The 21,686-nt window shown below is 36.3% G+C and overlaps 2 protein-coding genes and 1 long non-coding RNA gene across 4 annotated transcripts; 2 read left to right on the plus strand and 1 right to left on the minus strand.

Moving 5' to 3' along the window:
* Positions 1 to 849: 849 nt before the first annotated feature.
* Positions 850 to 6,505, plus strand: LOC311068062. 2 transcript variants are annotated; one of them, XR_014603331.1, is made up of 6 exons: positions 850 to 1,059; positions 1,306 to 1,415; positions 1,511 to 1,554; positions 2,659 to 2,723; positions 4,269 to 4,370; positions 6,159 to 6,505. It is a non-coding gene; the product is annotated as an uncharacterized lncRNA (long non-coding RNA). The 2 variants fall into 2 exon arrangements; XR_014603332.1 differs by lacking the exon at positions 4,269 to 4,370 and having other exon boundaries at positions 856 to 1,059.
* Positions 6,506 to 8,969: 2,464 nt separating this feature from the next.
* vrtn (vertebrae development associated) lies at positions 8,970 to 13,450 on the minus strand. The gene is made up of 2 exons (XM_084090264.1): positions 13,312 to 13,450; positions 8,970 to 12,023 (listed from the first exon to the last, which is right to left on the minus strand). Exon 2 carries the CDS (start codon positions 12,019 to 12,021, stop codon positions 9,976 to 9,978), a length of 2,046 nt encoding a protein of 681 aa, XP_083946390.1. The 5' UTR covers positions 12,022 to 12,023; positions 13,312 to 13,450; the 3' UTR covers positions 8,970 to 9,975.
* Positions 13,451 to 17,728: 4,278 nt separating this feature from the next.
* LOC311068170 (uncharacterized protein) lies at positions 17,729 to 19,212 on the plus strand. The gene has a single exon (XM_084090456.1). It carries the CDS (start codon positions 18,104 to 18,106, stop codon positions 18,920 to 18,922), a length of 819 nt encoding a protein of 272 aa, XP_083946582.1. The 5' UTR covers positions 17,729 to 18,103; the 3' UTR covers positions 18,923 to 19,212.
* The last annotated feature ends 2,474 nt before the right edge of the window (positions 19,213 to 21,686 follow it).

Raw genomic sequence — 21,686 nt, forward strand, 5'->3', positions numbered from 1 at the left:
TGCATCTTGAGACAAAACAATGGCACTGACATATTTTAAGATTTGTCAGTGCAAGTTGCTTTCAGGTAAAACAGCTCAAACGTGCATTTTAGTCTGGGACTACAGGCTTAAACCTTGCCTGTGAAACCCGGGGTATATGTTGTAACTTGTATAGAATTATGCCAATGTTACCAAAGTGTTGTGTTGGACAGAGGATTTACCCTAAACCAACAGGTTGTGTAACTGTGCCACACAGGGTGAAAAGCAAGTTGACATTATTAGGCATAAGAGTGTTTCTAAAGGAAAGGTCAATATTTTGTTAAAGTGCAAAAGGATCATTATGGGTCACATGAATGTAACTCTAATGTTACCATGATACCAATCCATTAGTTTTTCATGTAGGTAGGTATACAGAATTGTATATGAATAGCCTACATATGCAATGTTTGCTCTGTTTAATATATAATATGTTTGCTCTTTTAAACTGCTGTTTGGCAGAGCAGTGGTAAATATATGTTGTTATACATGGTATATATTATTTGTGTAATTTATTATTATTATTTATATGTTATTGTAAGTTTATTTTTTTTTTATCATGCACTGCAATGAAGACACCATTTAACCAATTGATTAAATATAACAGCCAGCTTACAAATACAACTAAATAAATAGCCGTGCACATTTTTTTCATATTCTTTCTTTTAAAACATGTAATCTTTTCCTGTAATTGCAATGTTACCACATTATTGGCTGTCTCTTCGAGTTGTTTTGAGCATGATTGGCTATTCAGACTGTCATCCAGGAATCTGGCCAATGGCAGCTATGCGCGCCTTTTACTGGTCAAGTTTGAAGTTTGAATATTCGTCTGTTAGAGTCTGTGTGTGTGTGCGCGCTGCTGCTGCTCGGGAGGATCTTCAGTACTAGCCTCCTTCGGTTCTGTGGCTTTTACATTGTTTAAAACATGGATTATTTTGCATCGTACTGTTACATTTTTATTTTGAGCGAGTTGCGGGATGTAAATGGACAACGAATTTTAACAACGTAGCCTACGTGTAACGGACATATTGCAATCTGCGGAAGGTAAATAACTTTATTTTATATAAAAATACATTCTGCTACATCAAAATATAGTGTGTTAAATTGAGAAGCTAATTTTAAATGCGACTAGAGCAATATCGATATTATGTCAATGTTTCAGGCTGCATGTGTAACGTTAGGCTAAATATTGTCAGCTAAGTTAGTTTTTGATAAAAATAAATAAAAATAAACCTCAGCATAGTCTGAGCTTTACAATGAGTGAACTGAGAACATTGTGTCTTTATACAGAGAGGAACTCGAACCACACTATGAAAACTAGGCTTTTGAATGATCGCGGGATATCGGCCTAACGTTACCGTCAAAATGATGAGTCATCATCATAATATGTTTTTGAGCTGGTGAGTAAAAATTTGCAAGCTTTTTATGTCTCTTTTAGTAAGTAAATACAAATAGCTAATAATATTGCTGTATGTGTGTGTTTCCCATTATCCAGGAATTTTGGGAATAAATTATCCAGCCACATGATCTTCAGTTGCGGTGAGTATTGTCATAGTAAAATACACGTGAAATAGAGGCAGAACATGTAAACTCTGCTCAAAGGCACACTGGTCCAAACCCTCCAGTCAAAATTGTACCTGTCTTCTTGATATGAGTTTTTATGGGCCTAGCTGACCCAAACATAAATGTCCTTTCAAAATGAAATTATTTTCAAACCTGTATGACTTCTGTGAAACACAAGAATGTTGGGAATAAAACAACATTGGAACCCATTTTATGGAAACAAATGTTCCCAATGTTTCATGATAACAAAAGAAGAACATTCTACTTGCAACATTTTGAGCATATTTTGGGAATGTTGCTAAAGTTAAAGTTGTACAATGATCTCAATATAACATTGTCCCAATGTTTCATGATAACAAAAGAAGAACATTCTCTCTGTCACGTTAGGGAAATGTTTTGAGGATATCATTGAGAGATGAGATGTTGAATGTTCTTCATAAAACGTTCTTCTAATGTGACAAGTTAACACAATTAGAACATTTTACTTGCAACATTTTGAAAAAATAAAATAAAATAAACCTCAGCATAGGAGCTTTACAATGAGTGAACTGAGAACATTGTGTCTTTATACATAACATAAATGTCCTTTCAAAATGAAATTATTTTCAAACCTGTATGACTTACTTCTCTGAAATACAAGAATGTTGGGAATTAAACAACATTGGAACCCATTTTATGAAAAAAAAAACAAAAAACAGCGAAGTCATTTCTCAAGATATCTTAATTAAGGTTATACAAAATAAATTCATACAGTTTTGGAACAACATGGAGTACCGGTAAATAACGATAGAGAGTCTATTTTTTGGATGAGCTGTTCTTTTTAGGACATGTTCCCAGGGTCCTTTGCTAAATTAACCATGGTTTTTATTATAGTAAAGTGTAGAAACAATATTTTTATGGTGGATTGATTACAATAATTTATTACCATTTAGTTAGTGTTGCAAAACCATGGTTAATGTTAGTAAGGGTTCTCCAGATTTATATAGCCTAACACTTAAGGAAAACATAAAAAATGGTCCTATGTCACCCAGATCAATAGTCTGTTAACACACATTAACACACTTTTTACATTTTCTTAAGATCAAGCATTGGACCAATGTTTACGGAGCAGAACAGGCACCAACAGAGAAACAAGTCCATCACTAGTAAGTATCCACTGCATTTTATAAAACCGTAGTCAATTTTAAACGCACAATGCACTCCAAAATAAAAATGATCTATTTTTTTCTCCCTCGTGCCAGATTTATATCTGACTTTCTTTCCACAGAGATTTTTAGAAAAATTATCATTAAAGAGAATCATATAAAGAGAAATGTGGGAGGAGCTTGAATTTATTGCCTAGCCCTGTTTGTTTGAACCGCGAGAGCCGTCAAAGCTTATGCTACTCCTATGTCATGCACCGACAAGAGCCTTTTATAGTCAACACGTCGGACGCAAGCAACTTGCACTTTTGCCCCCACCAACAACGCATAGTATTGCATACAACGGTGCGTCGCGTATCAAAAACTGGGACGACACATTTTTCTACTCATAGACGCATATGGCGGCCGAAGTGTAGCGATGCGTAGCCTTGCAGGCACATATGCGTATCGATGCGTTGACTAACTCTTTGGGCGTAATTTGACTTGCATATGGCTGTCTGCTGGAAGCTAGTTATTTAAGTCGATAAAATTATAAATATGGTAGGGCTGGGGGAATTAACACGTTAATCTTCGCGATTAATTTGAGATGCTTAACGAGTTTATAAAAAAAATGCAATTAACGCAGCACTTTTTTTGCCTCATTTTAATGACTTCCTGTTGCGGAAAAGGCTGCAAAATATGCCGTCCCGCCCCTCCGTGTTTGGCGATCAGGTTTTATTCTCGCGCAGCTTTCATGAGCGGGTCTTTTCCGCTCCGCGCTCTCCATTCCGTGTGTGTGTGTCGGCGCACTGACACACACACACAACACTGAGCAAACATTGAGCTCTTTGCTCAATGTTCTGCTCTGTCGTTAACGGCCCAAACGCTCCAATCATGTACCGATCACGCACTGGAAAAGCAAAGTCAAATAACGTGAAATTTCTCAGTAGTAGACTTCTGTGAAATAGCCCTACTGAGCTGGTATAGTCATGCTGACAACAATGGTAAAATTACCTGCTCTGATCACATGCTCTTGTAATAATAGCTTTGTAGGACTATGTTTTATTTTGATAATTAGAAAAAAAAATTTATAATAATAAATTGTTAAATTTATTATGTTGATTGATTATTGAAAATAATAATATATTGATATATTGATGTTTAATATTATTTTAATACAGGGCTATTTTCTGTTCCTTTTTTTCCTTTTTGTTGTTTAATTAGGTTATTCTAAGTTTAAATATTGATGATTACAAGCTTGGGGGAAATGCAATTAATTGCATTTAATTACAGCAAATTGTGTAAATAATCAGTTACTTTTTTTAATCGATTCCCAGCCCTAAAATATAAAATATGGATATGTTTCTTACACAAACGCATCACTTCGCTTCACCTTTCGCCTTTATTAACCTGCCAGAGCCGTGTGGAGTACTTTTATCATGGATGGATGCATTTTTATGGACTTGTCAAAAAAATCCCACAGGGAGCTACAGAATAAGAAATCTTTGAAGTCCACTGTTTTACTGTCTGTTTCAATCAGTAAAATTACAGTTGTTTTTTTTCTCTCAGAATTGTGAGGCAAGAACACACAATTGCAAGAAAATATCAGAATTGTGAGCTGTCTTTTTTACTCCCCTCAGAATTCACCCTTCGAGGGAGTTTGATTGACAGGTATTTTTTACATTTTTATTTTACCAAAAATATTTTTTTCTAAAAAAATTACACAAATTAAACGTTGAGACTTTGTTTCAACTTTCATATCAAAAGTAACCTGCTCTGTCTTGTCTCTGCGTTTAAACGTTTCAGCGTTTTTTCTGTGATCCGCAATGTATTTTTCATTGCGTGACAACATGATGTGTGGCGTGAGAGCGCCATGGCTTGTTGGACATAGCAACAGTAACTAAAGGGGGCGGGTCTTTGCAAATTGCATTAACCATGGCTGCCTGTTAATTATCACTGGACTACTTCGCTCTCGCATCTCCCAAAAGTAAATTTTTTTTTGTTTTCTTGATTCCATTTGAATGGTTTAATTAAATTGCTATAACCAATTATTTAAAATGTAATGATTTAAGCAAAACGTTCTTCAAAGGTTAAACCAAACTTTTATTTGACGGATTGCCGTGTAGACCTTTGAGTTTCTCTGTGTTTTATGATATGATGATAGTTTTTCTCAAATGAAGCTAAAATGCTGCTGAAGTGACTCTCAGAGCAGCTGTATTGATGAAGTGCATTAATGTTCTCATATAGAAACGACAGCAAAAAAAAAATAAGCCAGAATTGCTTTTTTTTCTCAGGTTTTACTAATTTATCCTGTGATTCTGACTTTCAAATGGCCAATTGCGAGTTTATATCTCGCACTTCTGAGAAAAAAAAGTTTGAATTGTGATTCGCAATTACCTTTTTTAAAAATTGTATTCCATGGCGGAAACAAGCTTTCATATGCACAGACAGTAGCTCACATTTAACATGCAGATTGTGCGCACACAGAAACCTACTGGAGCACAAAAAGTTAGTGTCAACACTGTCCTGTGATTTCTCAATAAGAAACAGAAGTTATAGCATATTTTTCTTTCTGCTTTTGAAGTAACTAAAACTTACAGCTTAGCTAATAGCAAAGAGACGATTCACAGGTATGATTAAATCACACTAGAAATTGTTCTATCTCAAATGCAGTACTACTTTATCTGTATCTGATTTAAAACAAGCAGAAATCTGTAAGAAATGTAACAATCCATAGACAATATAACTGATGAAAATGAGCTGTTACATCAGAGCAAAAGCATCGTGGGCAGTGCTGTGACATGCTGCAGCTGTGCTCAAGGCTACCTGAGTTCGAGGTTCACACTTCTCAAGCCAAGTTTGTAGTTTGTTAAAATAATTTAGCCTCTAGTTGTGTTATTAAAGGGATACTCCACTTTTTTTGGAAATAGGCTCATTTTACAACTCCCCCAGAGTTAAACAGTTGAGTTTTACCGTTTTCGAATCCATTCAGCCGAGTTTCTGATATTTGGAAGAATATCAGTAACCAGACAGTTTCTGGTCTCATTGACTTCCATAGTAGGAAAAAATATATACTATGGAAGTCAATGAGACCAGAAACTGTCTGGTTACTGACATTCTTCTAAATATCAGAAACTCGGCTGAATGGATTCGAAAACGGTAAAACTCAACTGTTTAACTCTGGGGGAGTTATAAAATGAGCCTATTTCCAAAAAAAGTGGAGTATCCCTTTAACATGTATATAATGGATTAAGTATATGTTTTAAATTACAGAAACAAAATAGATACTCATAAGGTATCATATTTATACTTTTAAATAAACTAATCTAATTAATTTCTGATTAATAATTAGGCTGGCTAATTTTGAAAGTTTTCAAAGTCAATATTGCTTGTGATCTTAATATGTAATATGTATTTGTATTATTTTTGTTTACACTGTTGCATGATCTTCTTTTATAGGCTATGAGGAAAAACTCTACCATGCACACAGAGAATGGAGCTCAATTCTGCTAACTGGGATAGCAGCTGAAAAAGAAGAAGAGAAGAACAGTAGAACACCTATTAATGCAGATGACTTTATTCTTTTTCTGCAAGAACCAAGACAACCAAAGACTGATGATGAGCGCTCTGAGCAAACAGCAGTCAAGACGTGTGATTGCACATTGGACTTTACTGAGTTCTTCATTTAATGTTGGGCATCTACTGTACGCAGAACTTCTAATAATTTATGTGAATGCCATTCATAAACCTGTTAGATTTTTGTTTTATTTTAGAGATTAATAAAATTGTATGTTTTAACAATGTTATAGCTAAGCATTTTTTATGTTTAAGAGAACATTTTGGGAACAAAAATAAAACTTCCCACTAAAAAATTTATAAGAATGTTAAGTAGTATTTTTAAGAGTATTTTTAGAGAATGTTATCCTAACTTTTAGAAGAACGTTCTAAGAATAAAAATAAAACTTCCTGCTAAAAACTTTATAAGAATAAAGGGATAATGTTCTAAAAATGTTATGATTAAACATTTATAGAAGGTCATCATCACAAAACATTTTTAGAGTGTTCTTAGAGAATGTTATCCTACCTTTTAGGAGAAATAATGTTCTAACAATATTATTATTAAACATTTTTATAATGTTGTAAAAAAAAATGTTATCTGAACTTTTAAAAGAACATTCTGGGAACAAAAATAAAAACACCCCCTGAAAACTTTCTAAGAACGTTAGAGAATAATGTTGTAAGAATGGTACACCTAAACATTTTAATAATGTTTTTAAATAATGTTATCCGAACATTTAAAAGAACATTCTGGGAACAAAAATAAAACTATCCGCTTACAACATTATAAGAACGTTAGAGAATAATGTTATAAGAATGTTATTACTAAACATTTTAATAATGTTTTTAGAAAATGTTCTCTAAACATTTAAAAAAACATTCTGGGAACAAAAATAAAACTACCCGCTGAAAACGTTCTATGAACATTAGAGAATAATGTTATAAGAACGTTATTACTAAACATTTTAATAATGTTTTTAAAAAAATGTTATCCGAACATTTATAAGAACATTCTGGGAACAAAAATAAAACTACACGCTAAAAACATTATAAGAACGTCAGAGAATAATGTTATAAAAATGTTACTACTAAACATTTTAATAATGTTTTTAGAAAATGTTCTCTAAACATTTAAAAAAACATTCTTGGAACACAAATAAAACTACCCGCTGAAAACGTTCTGAGAAAATTAGAGAATAATGTTAAAAGAATGTTACTACTAAACATTTTAATAATGTTTTTAAAGAATGTTCTCCAAACTTTTAAAAGAACATTCTGGGAACAAAACTAAAACTAGCCACTGAAAACTTTCTAAGAACGTTAGAGAATAATGTTAAAAGAATGTTACTACTAAACATTTTAATAATGTTTTTAAAGAATGTTCTCCAAACTTTTAAAAGAACATTCTGGGAACAAAACTAAAACTAGCCGCTGAAAACTTTCTAAGAACGTTAGAGAATAATGTTAAAAGAATGTTACTACTAAACATTTTAATAATGTTTTTAAAGAATGTTCTCCAAACTTTTAAAAGAACATTCTGAGAACAAAACTAAAACTAGCCGCTGAAAACATTTATAGAACAATACATGATAATGTTCTTAGAACATTTTTAGAACAAAAAATTTCTAGCTGGGATGATATCAAAACCTGTAATAGGTCAAATTTCACCATGTGATGGGTTTTCCCAGATCGGATCACAATTAATAATTTAATGTAATAATTTAAGAATCTATTGGGAAAAACAAACAAACATTTAGCCATGTAAACCACTACACTGAATACTAACACTGAATACAATTATAAATACTAACCTCTATTGATTTCGTATCTAAAAACTGTAGGCCTATGTGGCATTAAAAATGTGCATTTTGAATTGGAAGTAATAATATTCATTTATAACAAGTAATATGGGGAATTCCAGTAAGAGGTTGCAGAAAGGAGAACTCTGTAGCTCTAAAAAATAATAATGCTGCTCCTAAAAAAGCCCTCCACTGCCATCTAGTGCATCTGTACATAAAGGCATTCTCTTCTTCTGGATTTTATGCATGACGTGCAAAAACTGAAAAGAGGTTCACTGATTCAATCATATAAGTAAAAATGAAACCAGAAACAGGAAGAAAAGGTTATGCTCTAACTCTTATGAATTTTCTATCGTTTTCAATCGTTTTGGGGATGCTTATGAAGATCTGTTGTTCTTTTGATCTATCCATTAAAAAGGTGCAAATTCAAAACTGACTCACAGAGACGTGTTTATTTCTGCAGATTTCTGGCATCCATAAAGAAAAACACTCCTTAATTCTGATGCTCATCCCTGAATGCTTGGCCTGTCAATTATTTTCATGCTACTGTGAGGTAACACAGAAACACAAGACAAGACAGATATCACAATGTTGATGAATCACACATCACACCAGCAAGCTCTCTCACTCTCATTTGCCATTTTTTAAACCAATTACACATTGAGAAAAATGTCAAGCTGATAATTTAAACATGCAGGTGCAACTTTTACTGGGCCAATTTAAACAACAGTTTCTTCTCAAAGGCTGTTGGACTAAATTATCTGCCTAATCTGAAGTCAACATATTTATTTTCAGAATCAACCCCAGAGCATCTTTGTTCTCAACTCTAACAGAGATCTTTATTAACAAATTAACTCAACACTAGGTGGTAAAGTTTCTAATACTTTATAAACATTCACCTACAGAGAGAACAGTGGGCATAAACCATATTTTATTGCACAGAGCAATTGGTCTCATACATGAGATGCTCAACATGATTAAATGAACAAAATTCACAGCATTGTGCTCATCCAATTCAGCAAAATGATCCAAGGAGCACATTGTGAACTTGTGTAATTTTTTAGACAAGTTAACCCGAAAGTTATAGAACACCATAAACGTGAAGCTGAAAATAAAATAAAAAAATCAGCTAGGTAGTTGAAGAACACAATCTTCAGCAAACACTTCAATAGTATCAAGTCAGATTGTCAAATATTTACACCTTTAGCAGCAAGAAAACAAAAAAATACATGTGTGAACTGAATCATGGTCAAAAACAACGTGCAAAACCGCAACAATTCTATAACATTCAATTGTGAGAAATCCATTTTAAATTGGCCACAAAGTTTTCCCGAGCAGAGATCACATTCAATTGTCAGTATAAAAATATATATGTATAAAAGAAGAAATAAAGAACACTCCAATGTAAGAATTAAAATAATATACATTTTTGTTTAAGAAAATCCTCAACTGACTTTTTCAAATGGAAAATTATAGAATAAAACAAGTATAAAACAAAATAATAAAAATGAAAAAGACCCAAAAACAATTAAAAAGAAATAGACAAGAAAATAAAATGAACCTAATCAGACCTTAGAACTAATTTAAATTGTAAATACTTGGGGGTGGGGGTCAGAAGAGAGCCTGATAGTGTCTTTGAACTGCCTTTTGCCTGGGGGCCATCAGCACTTACTGTAGGTGGACACAAAGACTGTCTGATTTCACACACACGCAAATGTCCTTGAGCTAGAACCAAGTGGTCAAATAAAGGAAAAGGGCAAATAATTAAGATGCATGAACTGCAATTATGCGGGTGACTAAAAAAACAAAAAAACAAACAGTCAGTCTCAAAGAAACATTGCATTGTGAACTAAAAAAAAAATAGTGTCAGTTTTGGATGTAATTACTGGACTTTACAGTGGTGAAGAAAACAACAGCATTCAGCCATGAATTAATGGCACCCCGTGATGCAGAGCCCTTTTCCACATGTAGTAGGTGGAACGAGGAGTAAGAGGAAAGTAGGACCGGAACTCTTTGAATGTGGGAAAGGACTTCTCTTCAAAGCGTTGTTGCAAAAACAGCTTTGCTTGGGCCTTGAAATTAGCCAGTGCCACGACATCCATTACAAACATATGTTCATTATTGGACTGGTCAGGCAAAGTGTATTCAGGCAGTGTGAATTCAGAGGGACGAACTGTCTGTCCATTCAGGCAATCGATGTTCCCATCAAAAGTAAACATTCCTGGGGTTTTTATCTTTTCGAAGACCTCTGGTGAGACAGCCAAGCTCTGGGATTCCTCCGTCTCAGACATCATGACGGGCCTCTTGGTTTTCCCTTTCAAAGGATCTCTCCAGAGCCAGTAGAAAGAGGAGGAAACTGAAGGGAACTTGAGTTTGAATTTAATGAAGGACATCTTTGACCTCCGGATGTGCATTTTGGCTTCTTCCCTTAACATTTTCCTCTGGTGGTATGCCAGCCTCAGGTTCCTTTGTTTGCGTCTGGAGATCTTCACTCTTGGTGACAGTTTTTGTCTGTCTAACTTAGCAATGGACACTTGACTTCTGGGACTCTGGGTTTTATCAGCGTCTGAGCTTTCCTCGCTGCTACCTGAGAGCTCTTTGAAAGGTGTGAACAGCATGGCTTCCCTCCTCCAGTTGTAGTATGTGGATCTGGAGATGCCTGGAAACCTTCTTTTGAAAATTCTGTAGGGGAAGGAGGCGTTCGCAATGATACAGTTCTGCAAGCTCTTCTTCGCCTCCTGCATCAAGGCCACATTTTGGGCCCGTTCTCCTTCCAGTTTCTCGCACTTGAACGCCAACATGCTAGCAAAGCTCCCTTGGTTGGGTTTCTTCTTGACTTCCGGTGAGGACCAGTAGTCCTGTTCAGTGCTGTCTCCAGGACTCAGTTCCCCTGTGGAACCGCCCGAGATGCTGCAAGTAGACACAAGCTCTTGCTTCCACGCGTAATACGTGGATCTTGGAATTTCTGGGAAAAGCCCCTTAAAGTGGCTGAGGGGAATCAGCTTCCCTTGCTTGTAGGATGTCAGGAAAAAGTGTTTGGCCTCATACCTGGCCACCGATTTCTTGTGGTACTCGATGCTTTGCCTCTTCCAGCGGTAAAAGGTGCTCTTGGTGATATTGAACTTGTCTTTGAGGTTGGAGTACGACAGCTGGGCATCCTGATTCAGAAGCTCCAGGGACTTTACCGAGGGCATTCGCTGCTCGCTGTTGGGACTCCCAATTTTGAGGTCGCTAGCATGAATCAAAGCTACAAAGTTGAGGGGTTTGAAAACAGAGCCTGCCTCCAGGTCGCCCGACCACATGATGTGAAGGGTCAAGGGCTCAGAGTCTTTCAACCATGTCCTTGGGCGAATGAGTCGATTAAAATAGGGCCGAATCTTTAAATTGAACATGGGATAAACCGAATAAATGTTGCACTGCAGGACAGACGCCAGCGCATACACGTGCCACATGTTTGCAAACGAGCCAGGGAAGCAGGAGGCCTTGACATCTGCGTCGAAGATGGCCTCCAGCACCTGAATCGGCAGATTGAGCATGTCCTGAGACTCCTCGGTGCAGAGGGAAAACCTTACAGCCTGCAGCATCACCTTAGAGTCGATCATACCACACAGGTAGTATCTCTTCCAGAGAAGCATCTCCACCACTGTCCTGACCTGCAGCTCCAGACTCAGGCACGTAGAGCCCACTAGAAGCATGCTAGCTGCCTCAAACAGCATGTTTCCTTCTCCTTTGCAGACCAGAGGGAGCAAACCCGCCGGGGCGTCTGCCGGATACAGTCTGTGAGCTAGTGCGTCGATGCCAAGCCATGAGGAGATCTCAGAGCAGAGTGCTGAAGGAAGACAGAAAGAGGCCAGGGCCTGTTCCACCTCCACAGCAACTTTAGTGAGGGCATCAAGACCCATGCACTCTGTGGCCTCCTGCAGCTCCCCCAAGACTGAGAGCACCACCTCCATCCTCTGAATCATGCCTACACAGAAAACACATGAAGAAATAACAACAAGATTAACATTAGCAGATCTATATTTTGAGGGGTTGCAAAATGTGCATATGTTTTTTTATAGACAGATGTAAAATATCTATGAAGAGAGATGTCTACTTCAGCACTGTGATGAGAAAAAAAAATCTAAAACATTTGTATGAAATGAAATTTGTTTTTTGCATAATACAAATAGTAGTGATAATAACAGGAGGACCTATGAATCATAATAATATACGATTCAATTTGATCAAATGACTAGTCATTGCATCGTCATTTTAAAATATAATGCTGAGTAATGCGTAAAATGACGATGCGATGACTTGTAATTTGACAAAATTTAATCGTTAACCCATTTCTGTGACTTTTCGGTTTGAACTGTCTAAAATAATTACTAATAATTATTTCACACAGCATTGACAACTAATACTGTCTTGATTTCATGTGCACATTTTACATCATTGTTTAGTTCCAGTTTGCCCCTCTTAAAATTGCTGAAGCTCTAGAAAAAGTAGAAGCCTATTGCATATAACACTTATAGGGTGTATCTGTCTCATAGAAATAATGATACATGTACTCATGTCAGTAGTCACAGAGCCCCGTTTTGAATAAGAAACTGATTGATTCACATCATAAAATGGCATATTTATGTCTTGTTATGTTAACTGAAAAAGTAAATATGCATTTATTCTCGGTTTATCAATCCATTTTTCCACAGCTGTGTGGAAAATTAAATATTTAATTGTTAGTTTATTTGCAACTTTCCATTAAGTTTGATTTTTTTTTACTGTAGATTCCCATCCATACTTTCCCTGACTTATATGAAACCCTTGTTTTAAACAGAAATTTGTATGGAGGCCATCAAAAGAGTAGGCTAAAATAGATAGGTGAATATGTATTAAATGGAAACAAGAAACGGCAAGCCATTACACAGAGATTAGTAACAGATACACTTAACTAATAATACAGTGAAGCCTAAACTCAACAGAGACGAGCCTACGTTGACAAGGCGAAAAAACACAATTCAGTGCAAAACTTAGCACTTTCGTTACTTTTTAGCATGCACGGTAATGCATTAACTACATTTTGTCAATTTCCTTTGAAAACGACAATTAAGTTGGCCTAACTCAATTAAGTAAATGAGAAAATGAGATAAAATAGGCCTACACTTGAGAAAACAAAAGTGGATTAACTGAATTATTCCGAACAATTACAAACAATTTCGTTCAGAGTAAACTATTCAAACGGACAAAATTATCGCGCAAATAGGCTACCTTACCTAGCTTTTTACTGTTTCCTCCCTTGAGGTTTAAATCCGTTCGTAAAGCAGTCAGGAATTGCAAAACTGCGACCGTCTCACAACTCCAAGTTTAATCCATTGTGTGAGGTGGACAACGTGCTCATCATAGGTGACAACGAGCGCAATCTGAACCCACGCAGTGGAAATTTCACATGATAAGGGAGGGACCTCCCTCCAGGAAATTGTCAATCACTGAGTTGCGTTGTACACACACACACACACACACACACACATAATATAATGAGGACTTCTCTCTGACACAATGGTTTTTATACTAATGTTTATTATAGGCTACCCTATAAACTTCACAAAACGGTTAATAGCAGATTTAAAGTGAAACACAATTTGACTCATTTAGTGGCCTTACAAATAGTGAATTCCACACATTTCGCCACTTCGCTATATCTGTGAGGATGTTTTCCAAATAATGCTCTTACTGACATAGACAAACCTGTCCAAACACACAGGCCCCTGGAAGATCATTTTCAATGTGAAGTGTAAACAAAAGCCAACTTTTTTTTATATGGCTATCAGTACCACCAAAATTATGTAAAAGTGCTGCATTTTAAATTACATAATTTATTGAGTTTAATTATATATATATATAAAAAAGTATTGATCATTTATGGTAAAGCTGCATTGTTTGCAAATGTTGTCACGTTTTAATTGTATTCATTGTTACTTTAATCTGTTAAGTAATGTTACTTTAGAAAAGGCCTATACTAAAAATGAACAGTCTCTCTACACAAAGTTTGAATGAAAAGTTTGTTGCAAAGTTCAGCCATATATGTTTGCATTTTTATATTAGCAATAACACTTCAAAAATGAAAAGATTTTAAATGGACAACAAAGTTTGAATAGGGTCTATTGCTTCCTTAGTAATTAAAGTTAAGCTTCACTGCACTTTTGGAGTTAGCCAATTATCATTGAGGAATGCTGGAAATTTCCATTTCCATAGCTCAAAGTGAACTCCCTCAGACAATGGCTTTGAAGTATTTTCTTTCCATGCCAAAAGCCTGGGGTCCAGTTTCAATCAGATAGATTTTTCTGTATACCCGGGGATGTGTTTAGTTTAGTGTTCTCTTTTAATGGATTAGAAAGACCTTGTTTTCCATTTGAACCCCCTGAACACATTCTCAGGATTCCATAAATTCAGCAGGTATGCAATTTTCTAAAACCATTTCCCTTTTAGTCATAGTGCTGCTCCAGTTATCTCACTAAAAGACAAGTCAGACCAGCAGGAAACACAAGGTCAAGCTCACAAATTTGTTGATTGGAGTTGTGCTAGAGCAGACAGTATGTGCAAATGGCAGAGAGAGAGAGAGAGAGAGAGAGAGAGATCTGGGAAGGTGTATATCTGCCTCATGTTTCTTCAGGGTATCACTTTTAACACTTCTGCCTGTCCACCTTTTGCACCCTTTCACAGAACCTTTTGTTTCTACTCCTTCAGCCACACACCCCCTCCACATCAGCCTGACCTCATCTACCCCTACATCTCTCCCCCTGAATTTATCCTCTCCAGTCCAGTTTTTTGAGGGGAGAGAGCTTGGTGTCAGGCTTAAAACAATGCGGAAGATCCCTCTAGCGTGTATTTATTTATTATTATGCCGATTATTGGTTCAGTTGTCTTAAACGGCCAGTCCGAAAGTTGCAAGTCAAACAAACTTGAACTCTAAGTCAAGCATCATGCTGTTATGGTATATATGGGTGAATCGTGCCTGGAGTTGTAATGTAAAAACTCACTGAAATGCTGAAATGTTGATGAGCCGTTGTGTGCTACAACACCTCAAGTGTTCTCTTTCCATCCTGTGCTTAAAATGCAAATGGAGCAACATTGGGTCGGCTCCGGTAGTCTGCCTCATGCTGAGGTTGTATGTATGTGCTGGGGTATGGGCCGTGCTTGTATATGTTGGGGGGTTGAGGGGGGTCGTCAAAGATCTGTGGGACACAGACAAGGAGAGTCTTGCAACCCTTTGTTCTTGAGCTTGGCCGTGTGGACTCAGGCACAGTCAAGAGCAGGCCCTTGACACCTATTGGGGCATCTCAACATGGGTTCTGCTTTCGTGAAAGCACATGAAGTCAGTCAGAGTTTGCTTCTAAACAGCGTTTCACCTCATTAACTGACAAATACAAACTAAAGGTGCGTAGAGATAAAGGAAACACATTTTTAGATGCCATTGTTCCTTATTTTCTAAAATTCTGGTTAAGAACTTAAGTTTGCTCTGGCAATATTAAAATGTATTTATTTATTTGCATTTCAATGTGATTTTTTTTTTTCAAGGAAATAAACTATTAAGATTTTTTTTTCTTTTATGAAAATGTATCTGCACTTTCTTTACTTTTTTTTAGCAAGTAAAAAACGACAATTAAAGGGATAGTTCACCCAAAAATGAAAATTCTTTCATCATTGACTCACCCTCAAGTTATTCTAAACCTGTATGAGTTTCTTTCTTCTGTTGAACACAAAAGAAGATATTTTGAAGAATAATGGTAACCAAACAGATGATGGACCCCATTGGAAGAAAAAATACTATGGAAATAAATGATGACAGAATTTTCATTTTTGGGTGAACTATCCCTTTAAGTGACTTAATATCAATTGAGTTATTTGATAAAATAAGAGAAAACACACTAAAGAAAAGAAATGTACCCTTGTGCTAATAATGAATATAGTGCAAAGTAAACTATTCAAACAAACAAACAAGCTTAATTAAAATATCAATTGTTTTAAATTAATTTGCCGTTACTGTTTTATTTGTTGTCATCAGATTTACTCTTACATGTATAGGATGTTGGTCTAGTGTCTTTAACCCACACACAATGTCTTCACAGAGGTCATTATTTCCTGTAATGGGGGTTTGTTTTCACGCATATAAAGTACAAACAAAATAAAAACGTGTTTTAAGCCATAGAAATGAAGAACACCTTTTTGTGCAATTAAACCGTTTGTGAAGATTTTTTTGCATGTAGTATCACAACTTCACCCTGACCAAGACAGAAAGGCACACTTGCTAAATAAGGAATACCAAGGTGAGTTCATGCTCGAGGAATTGTAACTGCTTTAGTCCTTATTTAGCAACTTGCTAACAACTTACATTTAAAAAATAACAGCTTCAAAATCCCCAAGGAAGGAACCCAAATTTTTGCTCTTTTGGGTTAGCCTGCAATTTGACATCATGACTGGATGGCTCTAATGGGAAGTATGACACACTGCTGTTGTGAAAAGTTTAATGGTTGTGGTTACAAGGGTGTAGCTTCTAGCAAACTGAAAAATGGGTAATGTGACATAATTCTCCGTCTTCAGATTTTATCCCACACTTAGTGGCTTGCAACTAAGCATTTACATTTACTCAGCCGAGTCCACGTTACGGAGGTTATAGTCCTGAATACTTGTATAACACTAACTCGAAAAAATAGTCTGTTATTGTCCTGCATTGCTAAAAGTCAAGCCATCTAGTGGCAACACTTGTCCTCAGTTTTTCTCTATTGTCTGGTTACTGGAGAAAAAAAGAGAAAGAAAATCTCCTGTGTGAAAAACATGTTGAGAGGTGTCAAACGGACAGTAAGTAAAAATGACAAGCTTGCTTTGGGAGTACACAGAATGAGACGCATCAAATCTATCTTCTCTCCAAACATCTTATATTCAGACAATCAGATATATTGTATCATCACAATAACCAACAGCAATTATGGTGTACCTTGTTTGACCAATAAATTAAATATTGACTTGTAATATGCTGAACAAAAAGAAAAAAAAATCAGTAATAGTGCAGTGTAGCTGTTTGCCCAGCTGGTGGCATCAGTTCATTGATTAATATCCATGAATAATGTGCCAAAACAAAGGCACTCAGTACAACAAAAGCAGTATTTGACAGAAGTCATAAACCATTCTGTATCTGAAATGGCCAAAAAGTGTTTGTCCTTTAGACAGATCCGGTAAAACCTTTGACTAGTTTCTAAAAAAAAAAACCTCCAAATTAAACTATTCAATATAATAGCCTATATTTTTAAATATAGCCAATATGAAAACATCTGTCCTGCCCCAGGGTTTCTAAAACAGGATAGAAAACTATTAATCGAATCAAGACCGGTGACAAAGAACTGAAATTTGTAAAAATGTCTATTTGTTTACAGTTGTTGGTTTATAAAGTTGCTAGAAATGTGTGGTTGACGCTAAGTTTCAAGCAGAGACAGTGTCCTGCAAAAAACAGAATTGCCCTACCTATTATATAATTATTTATAAGCGAATTGATAAATGCAATACTGTTCAAATGTATTTGTGGTCCCTTTAAATGTAACTATGTCCTACTTGTCAGCTACCCAAACACAGTCAGGGGGATTCTGACAGGATGACGTTTAGCTGTGGGCAGCAACTTGTTAGTGCGCACTAGTAAGACCCACCTCCGTTCATTTTAGCTGTAGCATAAGGTCCCTTCAGTGCACAAACACAGAGGCTGTCTGGATGTCAGTTCTCATGTCATTTAGCAGATGAATCCCATCTCTGCTCTGGTTTAGACATAGTTAGATTGGTTTAGTTTACCGGTCATCTCTGCATGGAATAACGACCACACGCTACTGTCATGCTGGAAACATCTCGCTATTGGATCGGATTTGCAAGATTGGAGGAATGATGAATGAATAAAAAACAGCGACGTGGATAATCGACAAGCGCTGTGTTTTAAACCGTCAGCAGTTCTCTTGAATTAGTCGTCAATAACAAGCGTTCAAGACGGACGGCGTACTGGAGCACAGAGGGAGAATCCGCACGAACATGAGGGAACGGGACTTTATGCCCAACATGGAACGGGGCAAACCGGCTACATACACGGGAGATAAAAAAGCTAAAATGGCTGCTAAAACCAATAAAAAGTGGGTGAGACTGGCTACTGTATTCGCATATGTTTTGTCAGTGTCTTTAGCTGCTATAATACTGGCAATTTATTACAGTTTGATATGGAAACCGACGTCTGCCTCTGTGTCTGTACGGTCAGATGTGTTGGTGACGGCCGCAATGATGCCCATAAACACAAGTAATATCACAACAAGTGATGTACCAACAATTAACAAGATGAATAATACACCACCGGTGAGCTTGAGATCAACACAGACTCCCACCTATGCCCACTCCACTTCTCCACAGGGACAACTGCACTTGGTTGACAACAAAGGTCATGAAGGCCTTCCGAATATCCCCACAACAAAAACAGAGAAAACTGACCAAATAGGAACATTTGACCCAGTACACATTCACGAAAAACCATTTAGTTTCAGTACAGCAGAAGTTAGCGATGAGTCGAAGACTAGTATTCTAGTAGCAGGTGCATCAATTGAACCTCCTTCGGCGCATGGAGCCACATCTTCGACTAAACAAAACGTCTATGGCAGTTCTAGGCTCGGCACCCCTGTGAATCAGCCAAATATTTGGGATTCAGCCTCTCCCACAACTGACCACGCGTCTCGGACAAGCTACAGTACAAGACCTGACGTCTCGTCTTTGACAGAACATGGTCTAGAATTAATGGAGGGTTCGTCGCCGTTGCAAGAGGAGTTGGTTACCAAGGACACAGAGAATGCAGCTATTGGAGAGTGACACCAGATTATTTGTGTGGCATCACTGGCATGTAATTATATGACATTATCGGCGATGACTGTGCAGTGAGAGAAATAACAACTGTGAATGTCATACAGTTTCTATTCATTTTGTTTCTTTTTCAAGGACAGAAACTGTGTTGACCTACCTGTTCTATACCCGGAAAGCTCTTATAAAGGTTGTCACAATTATAGAGTGCAACAGTCAGGTTCCAGAAGTAAAAATCTTATTTATTTTCTCCAAAGGGGAATTCATTTTGAATTGAAACTAATAAACATATAAAGACAGACTGTGAGCTACGAGGTTGTTAATTAATGGTATGTGTTTTTATTTAAGCTACCAGCCCGCATTATTTATGATCACACATTATATATATTTTTAAATAATAGTGTTTAACAGCAGAATTCCTGTTGAAAAAACAACATTACTTTGGCAGATTCTGCTGTGTTTCATGAGATTGTATAGTTCTAAAAGCCATTAAGTACACAGTCATGTACCTTGATCTTTTTTTCTGATTTTCACATCATATTTAGCTTCAAATCAAAGTTTGTAATGTGATTATCTCATACCTGGTTTGGTTCATGGCTTACAACTCTTTAATGGAGTATATATATAATTTTTTAAATCCTATGCGAAAAATACATCCAGAACCATCCAAGCCGTTGAAAAAGTGGCCGGGCACTGCTGCACTCTATAATTCGTTTGCAGGTAATCACAGCCACGCTGATATTCAGAACAACAGAAGGATTATATTGCTTTTATACAACAGTTCTATAAACATGGAAATGAATATCCAGTAACTTACATGTTAGACAAAAATGTACCAGTTAGTTTGTATATTTCTTTCCAATGAAAATAGTTCCGAGAATAGTTCCAATAGTTTTTAGCATCCTTGTTAGTGCACCCGCCTCCCACGCCGGAGACCTCGGTTCGAATCCCGCTCAGAGCGGGTTGAGTAAGACCAGTTACATTTGGTGCCGTGACCCGGATGGAAGGGAGGTTTAGGGGGATGAGTGTAATGGACGTAGGTCAGTAAGAGTTGTGCATGTAAACCTCACTCCCCTGACTCCCCTCAAGAGATTGCGGTCTTTAGCGTCCTTGTTAGCACGCCTCCCAAACCTGAGACCCCGGTTCGAATTCCACTTGCAGCGGGTCGAGTAGGACCGGTAACACATGTCATGAAGCAGCACAGATTAAGCGCCGGTCTGGAGCAGCATACACAGATTTCCTAGCCCCGCTCCACATTCACTTCAGGTTTTCCAAACATAGACAAATTAAGTTAAATCATTTGAGAACAAGAACTAACTGTTTTATAGTGGATTATAAATCATAATAACAGCCTTTACATACAAAGAGCGACAGGATTATGGTTCCTTTGGAACAACATGATGATGTCCTTTGGAACAACAGGAAAATGAGCCATTCATATCACCAACATTGGACACACATCCTTCAGTAGCATCTATTTCATCGTGTAGTAATTGTGAGCAACACTGTTTAAAGCAAGTTAAAACACTTCGCCAATAGAGTTCAGGAATGCTCAGGAATGAAATATCTATCTGAATGCAAAATACCTGGCTAGTAGGAAGAATACACTGTGCAAACTCACCCATGTTGAAAGGGGTGTTTTATAAATCAGCGTGGGTTGAACAAGATAAGATGCAAAATATGATGTATGAATAAACAAATATTTTCCTTCAGTCCAATGTTTTTCAACTTGATTATAATGTGTCCACCTTATGAACTATAAAGTGATTAATTATCTTATAAACAAAATAGTCCTGCTTAAACACCAGATAACATTTATATATCAGTTACACTGTTTAAATATAAACCAATTTAAAAAAAAAAAAAAATTTTTTATGAGGTCTTTGTTTTAAACTGGCACATATTTGGGAATTAAGATCTTCCTGTAATTTTATTATTTTTTATTTAATAACATGATTAAATAAATAAAAATGTGCAGTCATCCTTATTGAATAAAAGACATTAAATTTAAATCTAGTTGTAGTACTAGTATTAAATGACTTTTTGGTCCATATTTTATACCAATATTTTTATATTTATATTTTATATAAACAATAAGACCAACTTGTCAGGTTTTATTTCTCTTAACTAGACTCTTAGCATAGAATTATTTTATAATTATTTAGTTTATATGTATTTAATCATTTTGGCTATAGATTTAACCCAGATAACTCTAACTTTGAAATATGTCAGACTCATCAAAAATGTCAGATTTATGTTTAGAACCATTCCGTTTAAAGCACTTGAAGATAGCAGCAGGACAGTAACCAGATGTCTGCACAAGTGTCCAATGCTCACAACTGAAGCTTATTGCCATCTCTGAATCATCAATCTCTCTGAGAATGCATGAAATGTAAACCAAACCCCACAGAGGAGTCTCAGATAACTATATATGCTTAGTCTGTACAAATACAAATAAGTTCATAGTAAGATGTCATATTGTATATGGGGAATTCAGTTCGTTTGTTACAGGAAATGAATGGATCAAGGGATAGTGCATTAGGGACATGATGCATTTAATCAGTGCAGTTCTGTCAAAAGGGAATGGTTTGCCTAATTAACACAGACTTTAACATCATACTCTTTCAACTATCTGGCATCAAACCAAAGTAGTCCAATAAACAAAAATCTAGAAACAGTTCTAGAAACAAATTCTTGAACTCCTGTTAGACAAGCCATTTGTTGCTGCTGGTTTTAAAGTGACCTGAAGTATCTCTCGCCTCCAGCCATCAGTTCT

This window comes from Abramis brama, assembly GCF_963993115.1.
Source record: "Abramis brama genome assembly, chromosome: 18".
In the NCBI taxonomy this organism is placed as follows: domain Eukaryota; kingdom Metazoa; phylum Chordata; class Actinopteri; order Cypriniformes; family Leuciscidae; genus Abramis; species Abramis brama.